The 9,718-nt window shown below is 34.4% G+C and overlaps 1 protein-coding gene across 1 annotated transcript in view; it reads left to right on the top strand.

Annotated features, from left to right (window-relative positions):
- The window catches only part of LOC125026691 (splicing factor 1-like), a 28,099-nt gene extending 18,906 nt beyond the window's left edge, over nucleotides 1-9,193 (top strand). Inside the window, exons 4-8 of the mRNA XM_047615302.1 lie at nucleotides 3,549-3,701; nucleotides 3,889-4,060; nucleotides 4,740-4,841; nucleotides 6,472-6,630; nucleotides 7,278-9,193. Coding sequence (XP_047471258.1) covers nucleotides 3,549-3,701; nucleotides 3,889-4,060; nucleotides 4,740-4,841; nucleotides 6,472-6,630; nucleotides 7,278-8,279 — 1,588 coding nt within the window. The 3' untranslated portion in view covers nucleotides 8,280-9,193. The remainder of the gene's footprint in view (nucleotides 1-3,548; nucleotides 3,702-3,888; nucleotides 4,061-4,739; nucleotides 4,842-6,471; nucleotides 6,631-7,277) is intronic.
- Nucleotides 9,194-9,718: the final 525 nt, after the last annotated feature.

Genomic DNA, 9,718 nt, shown 5'->3' on the forward strand with positions numbered 1-9,718 from the left:
AGTAAAAAATTCCTGTTTTGTGTTTGTGTGTTGAAGTTGCACATAGGATATATATGGGAAGAATCTTGTTTTACACATCTTGTGTAACCTCTGGTAAGAAGCCAAATATTTCTCCATCCATGTCTGGGGAGCACTGTAAACCCCCTTAGTGTACAAAAACCACCCACAGCATTGACATGGCTTCTAGATGCCCACATAATTTACTTTACTCTCAGTAGGATTTCAAATTCTGTCATAATTAGATTTGTTAATTGCTTTTATTTCCTGTTATCAAATTGTATTAGCTAATAGTTTAAATCACTGTAGAATCAGCTGTAGCATCATACTGAATATTTAAAGCAGAATTTATTTTTCTTAATGAGGGCAAGAATGTATAAGTGGGCATTTAGAAAAGGGTAGCTCTTAACTCTTTGTTTGTGTGGAATCTACCCATAATCTGTTCATGTTGTCCTCATAACTAAGGGAGTAATCAGACAGGTTGCCATTGACTTGCCTTTAAACAGTAAGGCAGGTTGATGTTTGATGTAATTCTTGAATAATTGAGCAAATGGTCATTGATGTTCCTGATATGGAATGGTCAGGCAGGTGGCCACTAGTTTCCTCATGATAAATTGTCAAATGAGTCGGTGACTACTGTTTGACAGATTGTTAAGCAGCATTTCATTGTCTCAAGCTTGATAGAAAATCATGCAGGAGATCTGTGACCTATCTCTTGATGATTACCATGAAGACAGTCACTGACCTAATGCACGGTGAATAGTCAGGAAGAATGATATGATTTTATTAGCATAGAAAGATTGCTAGGGAGATTGACAAATGTACGATGCCAATAGTTAGGTGGGGGTATTATTTAGAATCTCAAAGTGCCTTATTTTCATGCCAATATAATGCTTTAGTTACCTCTGAAAGCAGTATGAGTAATGCCATATTTAAGGATTTATTATGATTTTTTTTGTAATTATATCAAGATAATATTAAGCTATAATTACAAGTTATACATATAAATATACATACACACCCACATATATAAATATATATATATATATTTATATATAATTATATACATATTTTTATACATATTTTTATACATATATACGCATATATACACACATACACATATACATTTATATGTATATATTCATGTATATATATACACACATGTATATATACATATATGTATATGTATAGTATATATATGTATATGTATAATGTATACACATACATATATACACATATATACATATACACATATATACATATATACATATATACATATATACATATATACATATATACATATATACATATATACATACATACATACATATGTACTCTCCAATACATACATAAATACATGCATATGCATAGATATATGTATATACATATATACACATATACTTATATATACATATATACATGTATATACAAATATATACATGTATATACAAATATATATATATACATAGGTATACATACACATATACATATATACATAAATACATATACATATATATACACATAAATACATATACATATATATACATATGTATATATACATACATATGTACAGACGTACATACATATATATACACATAAATACATATACATATATATACATATGTATATATACATACATATGTACAGACGTACATATTCACACATACATATACACATGTGCGTATATACCTGTATATATACATGTTTTATAATATATATATGTAAATGTATATATGTGTAAAAGATATGTGTAAGTATATGTCTGTATATGTATATTATATGTATATATACATGATGTATACATATACATAAATATACATATATATAGATATATGCATGAATTTGTATGTATATGTATATATGTATGTGTGTACATTTATGTATTTATGTGTAATAAATATTTATGTAATGTGTATATATAATATATGTATTATATATATATATATATATATATATGTATATATATATATATATATTATATATAGGTATGTATATGATATTTATGATATATATATAGGTATGTATATGATATTTATGATATATATATAGGTATGTATATGATATTTATGATATATATATATAGGTATGTATATGATATTTATGATATATATACAGGTATGTTTATGATATTTATGATATATATACAGGTATGTATATGATATTTATGATATACAGGTATGTATATGATATTTATGATATATATACAGGTATGTATATGATATACAGGTATATGCATGATAGATAGATAGATAGATATATATATATATATATCTATATATATATCTATATATATATATATCTATATATATATATATAATAGTATATATACAAAGACATAAATATAATATATATAGTTATGTATATAATATAGAATGTACATATATATAATGTGTATCTATAATATATATATATATATATATATATATATATATATATATATATATATATATATATATATATGCATGTGTATATATAGAAATCTGTATGTATATATATGTATATACACATACATGTATATATGTATATATAGATATATATACATAAATATACATTGTATACATATGTATATATACATATATTGATATATGCATGTGTATATATGTTTATATTATATATATGTATATATTATATGATTATGTATTATGTATATGTATGTATATTTATTATGTGAATATATATGTATATATATGTATATATATTTATATGCATATATATTATGTAAATGTATATGTATATATATGTATATACATGTATGTATGTATGGGTATACATGCATTTATTTATATCTAACCAACTCTTTGTTTATATATCTATATATGTATGTGTATACTTGTATTTTTGTATACATACATGCATATATATACATATATACATACATATATACATTCATATATACATACATATATACATACATATATACATACATATATACATACATATATACATACATATATACATACATATATACATACATATATACATACATATATACATACATATATACATACATATACACACACACACACACACACACACACACACACACACACACACACACACACACACACACACACACACACACACACACACACACACACATTCACTTTTATTTTATATTCTGTGTCACTAAGAAAATCTTTTTTATTCTGAGTTTGAAGTATTCATGAATTTAAATGGTAGATCACTCTGTATTTCTTATTTGGTGTAAACAATTTTTCTATCATGAAATTCTAATTTTCACAGTTTCTTGAAGAATTCTTAGTTAAAGTAATATTGTTGGTAACAGTTTCATTTGAATCATGATATAAAGAAGGGACAAATCATCCTTACATTATTTAAAAAAAAGGATTTCCATGGAATCACATTGGTATTTTTAAACACGAACTGAAGTTTATGCAGGAAATATATTTGTTGGTGCTTGATATTATTATCATTTGATAAAGATTAAGTTAACTTGGTAAGAGATAATGCATAAACTTCACTTGTGTATATGGTATGAAAAACGAAAAAGAAAGGAGTGACACTATATTTAGGTTTGGTATCTCTTACAGGTCTCCATCACCTGAGCCAATTTACAACAATGAGGGAAAGAGGCTAAACACTAGAGAATACAGGACTCGTAAAAAGCTAGAAGATGACCGCCACACTTGCATACAGAGAATGATGAAGATAAACACAGACTACAAACCGCCTGCTGACTACAAGTAAGTTCATTGTGAACAGCATTGCTTTCTCAAGGCTAGATTCGTGGAGAATAGTGTAAATAACTATGCACGAACTTCGTTTTATGTGAATGTGTTGGTTAATGTTGTGAATAAAGATGGACTGAAAGGAAATAAATCCTTAAGAAATATTATTACGAAGAATTAATCATTTCTGTTGCTTTTACAGGCCACCTGTAGTTAAAGTGTCTGACAAAGTGATGATTCCCCAAGAAGAACACCCAGACATTAATTTTGTTGGCCTTCTAATTGGCCCTCGTGGAAATACACTGAAAGCTATGGAGAAAGACACAGGTGCAAAGATAATAATTAGAGGCAAAGGATCAGTTAAGGAAGGCAAGGTAAGGACTTGTACACTTTTATTTCATGTATTGAATCTTTTCTGATTGAATGGTTATTTTGACTGCTAGTTTATGATAATGGGGCATTGATTATACACAGTCTGTTGCCAGGTATATAAGAGTAAATCAGTTGTTGCTGAGGTGAGATATTGTAGACATGCTTTCTCTGGAAGAGGGGTTTTCAAAATGTTGACTGCAAATGTACAAGCAAGGTTTGAGACTTACAAGAAGAAGAATCTGCATATTTGTAAAGGTTTATTTTTCTTTTGGGATGGGATGGCATGGACTTATGATATCCAGACTTCATGGACTTATGATATCCAGACAAAAAAACTATCTTACTCTTAATAGTTGTATTTATGTGCCCTTAAATTCAGTATTGCAGTTGGCTTTTCCCTTTTTGAGTAAAACTGCAATACTTCTGTAGTACTCTTGTTTGACTAGAAATAACTATGACTGAATAATCATGTTTCACGGAGTGTCAGTTAGTTGCAGTTGAATAAATATTGATGAGTAGCTATTTTGACTACTTGGTTCTTGTTTGATAACTGTTAGTGGTTCTAATGTGTTACTTCACTCAAGCAAGGTAGTTTTAGAATGACTCTGATATTCTTAATTTCATTACAGGCTTTATTGCAGCAGGTTTATTTAATTTTTTTTTTTTTTCTCTTGTTACTAGGTTGGCCGTAAAGATGGAGGTCCAATGCCTGGCGAAGATGAGCCTCTCCATGCTTATGTAACTGCCAGTAACCCGGAGAGTGTCAAGAAAGCTGTTGATAAAGTGAGTAAATCCTTTTGTTGTCTTCTATTTACAGTCGTAATGCCTCGGCAACAGTTTTGATACACGGGAATAATTTTAATGTGAAGTACAAAGTAGGCATACAATTTTATATGGAAGACAGAGTTTTTTTGTTAAAATTGATCCCCCATCTCGGTATCTCCACCACTCTAATTTACCTAATCTCTGTGCTACCGTACTTTCTCTATCTCCTGTTCTTTTTGTCGCCCTATCAATCTTTAACCTGTACTATAGCTTCAGTGTATATTCCGATTTTGTATGTGCACTATATACATATATATAAAGACACATGCATATATATACATATATATACACATACATATACATACATATATATACACATGCATATACATACATATATACACACACATGCATATACAGACACACACATGCATATACAGACGCACGCACACACACACACACACACACACACACACACACACACACACACACACACACACACACACACACACACACACACACACACACACACACACACACACACACACATATATATTGTGACATAATTCTCCCTCCCTGTCTTGAGAGTGAGTGTCAACACTTGTAGACAGACCTGTGAGATCCTGAGGGGGAGAATGCACTGGTAGGGCTGAACCTAACCTATTGGCAACAAGCAAATTATTTGGCAAAGTCAAAAGTCTCTCTCTCTCTCTCTCTCTCTCTCTCTCTCTCTCTCTCTCTCTCTCTCTCTCTCTCTCTCTCTCTCTCTCTCTCTCTCTCTCTCTCTCTCTCTCTCTCTCTCTCTCTCTCTCTCTCAGAAAATCCTATTAGAATGTCCTCATCCTTGTAAAAAATATACACCTTTATCTTGCATGCATCTGGGAATTTTCAACATTGTGATGATGTATCATCAGTCACAGTAGACTAACAATAAAAAAAAAATTATATTAGGATAAAAATGTGTGTGCACATACATCCCTCTCCCTCTCCCTCTCCCTCTCCCTCTCCCTCTCCCTCTCCCTCTCCCTCTCCCTCCCTCTCCCTCTCCCTCTCCCTCTCCTTCTCCCCTCTCCCCTCTCCCCTCTCCCCTCTCCCCTTCCCCTTCCCCTTCCCCTTCCCCTTTTATCTTTCCTCTCTTCTCCTTTCTCCTTTCTTTCTTCTTTCTTCTTTCTTCTTTCTTCTTTCTTCTTTCTTCTTTCTTCTTTCTTCTTTCTTCTTTCTTCTTTCTTCTTTCTTCTTTCTTCTTTCTTCTTTCTTCTTTCTTCTTTCTTCTTTCTTCTTTCTTCTTTCTTCTTTCTTCTTCTTTCTTCTTTCTTCTTTCTTTCCTCTCTTCTTTCTTTCCTCTCTTCTTTCTTTCCTCTCTTCTTTCTTTCCTCTCTCTTCTCTCTACCCTCCCTTCTCCCCTCTCCTCTCTCCCCTCTCCCTTCTCCCCTCTCCCCTCTCCCCTCTCCCCTCTCCTCTTTATCTTCTCCCATCTCTTTTCTCTTCTCCCATCTCTTTTCTCTTCTCCCATCTCTTTTCTCTTCTCGCTTCTCGCATCTTTCTCCTCTTATTTCCATTTCCGTTTTTATATTTAACAGCCCTGTTTCCAATACTCTTAACCTGCAGTGAATATATGAAAACAAAAAAACTAATATTATGATTGTTACAGATCAAGGAAATAATTCGACAAGGTGTTGAAGTCCCAGAAGGTCAGAATGACTTGAGGAGGATGCAGTTAAGAGAGCTTGCTCTCCTAAATGGTACTCTTCGTGAAAATGATGGACCAAGATGCTCAAACTGTGGTTCAAATGCTCACAAATCCTGGCAGGTAAATTGTCCTCCATTAATATTGTGTTGTATTACAATTAGCAGGTCAGTTTTATAAATTATTCTTTGCATTGTTATGATGAACTCTGCTGAGGAGACCTAGTTTATATATGGTTTATGGCTTGGTTTATATATGTTGTGAAGAAAAGTTGTCTGGCTTATTCACAGCTTGGTAAGAATTTGTTAGATTTCAGTGGTGATCCTGTGAGTAGATGAGCATTTTTTTTGGTTTTCCTCTTTGAGGATATTGTTTGTGTACAGTCAGTGCCTGAAGACTGAGTATCATGTCTAAAGAAATCTTAATTGTATGTCAGAGTTGGGGATTTTAGATACATGTCAAGATTTCTATTTGTAAAAGGAAGAGGGTAGTTTAACCCGATTCAGAAAGGTCACGTGTACTGGTGTCATAACAAACCGCTTGGTTAGTGGGATACGCCTGTATGCGTGGCAATGCGCCAGTGTGTGTGGAGCAGAAAGTTCCGCTTGATGTGGTAGACTCCCGCACCCAGTGTCTGGCCATTGCCAGAAATCACCAGAGCTTATCACGCTCCGGGATTTCTGTTACCCACCGGTGATAGGTTAAAGCTGGAGCTAGAGGTCTGTTCTCTGTTGAATGCCATTCTAATGTAATTTCCTTTTCTGTTTCAGTGTCCTGACAAACCTAATGTTACAAATAATGTAGTTTGCACAAGCTGTGGAGGAACTGGGCATATTGCTAGAGATTGTCGACAACGACGGGGGCCTGGAGCTCCTGCAACTGTAGATCGGCAAAAGATTGATGAAGAGTACATGTCCCTAATGGCTGAGTTAGGTGAAGGTCCCCCTCCACCTCAAAATAGTGAGCTCACTACTAAGAGGCCAACAGCTGTTCCAACAACTAGAAGTCTCTTTGATCGACCACAAGGAGCACCAAGACCTCTGATGGCTCCCCCACCTCGTTCTGAACCTCAAGCTTCTCCAAACAGTCAGTTTGCTGGCAGCAGTCCGAACCAAGGTAATATGAATCAGCAGAATTCTTGGAATTCCAATCAAATGGGACAGGGAGCTCCAAGACCATTGTTAGGAAACAGCAATGGGCCTCCCAATTTAAATCAGCCACCACCAGGAATGCCATGGCAGCAGCAGCAACAGCAACAGCAGCAGCAACAGCCTCAACAGCAGCAAGCTCCTAATTCCTTCCCAGGAGTACCGCCACCCAATCTCCTTCAGGCACCACCTCCACCACCACCACCCACTACACAGAATGGGCAGCAACAGCAGCAGCAACCAAGTTGGATGAGTCAAGCTCCACCAGGTCCCCCAGGTGCTCCACAGGGACCTCAGGGTCCACCTGGAGGTCATGGTGGCCCCCATGGAGGTCCACATGGAGGACCACCACATGGTCCTCCTCCTCAAATGAACCATTGGCAAGGTCCCCCTCCAGGACCTCATCATGGCCCACCAGGAATGGGTTGCCCTCCACCAGGACCAGTGCCACCACCTCGTCCTGTTGGACCCCCTCCTGGCTGGGGCTGGAATGGGCCACCACAGCCAGTGGGTCCTCCACCGCCACCTCCTCCAGGTGGCCCAGGAGGACCTGGCCCCCGTGGACCAGGTGGTGTAGACCTAGGATCCCTCTTGTCAGCACCACCCCCACCACCACCATCATAGATTTTGTATCCTAACAGCAGTACAAATGCTCTACCACTAAAGAATGCATACCCCAGGAACCCATACCCTCAGGGCTACTGATTGATGCGTATGTGTACAACTTAGTGTTTTGGAGTTTTTTGCTCTTTATAATTTACAGCTTCATTCCATTGTAGGAGAAGCAACATCAGCTTCTAGAGGTAACTTCTACATTGCAGGATTTTTTCCAAATTCTTAAAAGTGGATGCTTCTACTGTGGAAGGTGGACATTTTAATTGTACAAAGACTTGCTTTGAATGAATGCTTATCCAAAGATCTTTAGTTTACTTGTACGAAAGGATCTTTATTCTGAATTTATTATGTCTGACATGAAATGCAGCTTCATTTTAGATATAGATTGGACAACTCTACAAGGCATTGAATTTGTAGAATATATGACTTGTCTATTATAATTATTTTAAAATTATTTTCTCCTTAGTGTTCTTTTAGAAAACTGAACCAGAACTATATGTATATGTAAGATTGTAATGCCAGTTGACTGAAGATAAGATTATTATGATTATTATTTATTATGGTTACGTCTGTTATTAACATTATCACTATTAATGTGAACTTGTGTTAGTATTCTTTATTTAATTATTGATTGAAACTGCCATTTTCTTAACAGGTGAATCATGATAGGGATCAGTTTTGATAATTTTGTTGCATGGAATCAATCTTGTCAATTGATGTTATTTTTTATATATTTGTCACTCAACATGGCATTGCAGCTGTTCTTGTAATCAGTGTGTGGCATTGCCATGAAAAAAAGAAAAATATGGCACCTGATAGTGTGTATATCTGTGAATAACCAAGGGAATGCAAAATATGATTTTTGCACAGAAGAAGAAGTTATTAAGTTGATAGGAATATTTTAGTAAATTGGAAAAGAGAAACTTGTTTATTATTATCCATCAAAATATGATTTATCTTTTTCTCTCAGGCTTTCTTGTTCTTTTGAACTTCATTCAAATATTTTGAAGATTAGAAAGGTTTAGAAATTCCTGATTGTATCATTGCCTTCACTGTCCAGTAAATACTTCCTGCAAGTTGATTTTTTATTCATGCAGTATGGTCATACCTAAAAATCCAAATGTTCACATCAAATAAACTTTAGTTTATCAATATGAAGTCAGTTTTCATAATTTTCCTTTCGACTGATTAATTCTGGCACAGACATCCCACTATATGAGCAGGTAATGTTCCTCAAAATTCGGTTATTGGTCCTCTAGAGAAGGTATCAGTCACTGAGCTTTAAGAATTGAAATGCCATCCAAGCAGCTGAAGGAGCACTTAACTTGGACTGGATCGGAAGTAAGAATTGAATACACTGAGTAGCATCAGATTTCTACTGCTTGTTAGTTTCGTTAGGGTTGCTTTGCCGTAATCCCTTGCTCGTTGTCATGGCGGGGAGGCCCTCG

This window comes from Penaeus chinensis, chromosome 6 (assembly GCF_019202785.1).
Source record: "Penaeus chinensis breed Huanghai No. 1 chromosome 6, ASM1920278v2, whole genome shotgun sequence".
Lineage (NCBI taxonomy): Eukaryota > Metazoa > Arthropoda > Malacostraca > Decapoda > Penaeidae > Penaeus > Penaeus chinensis.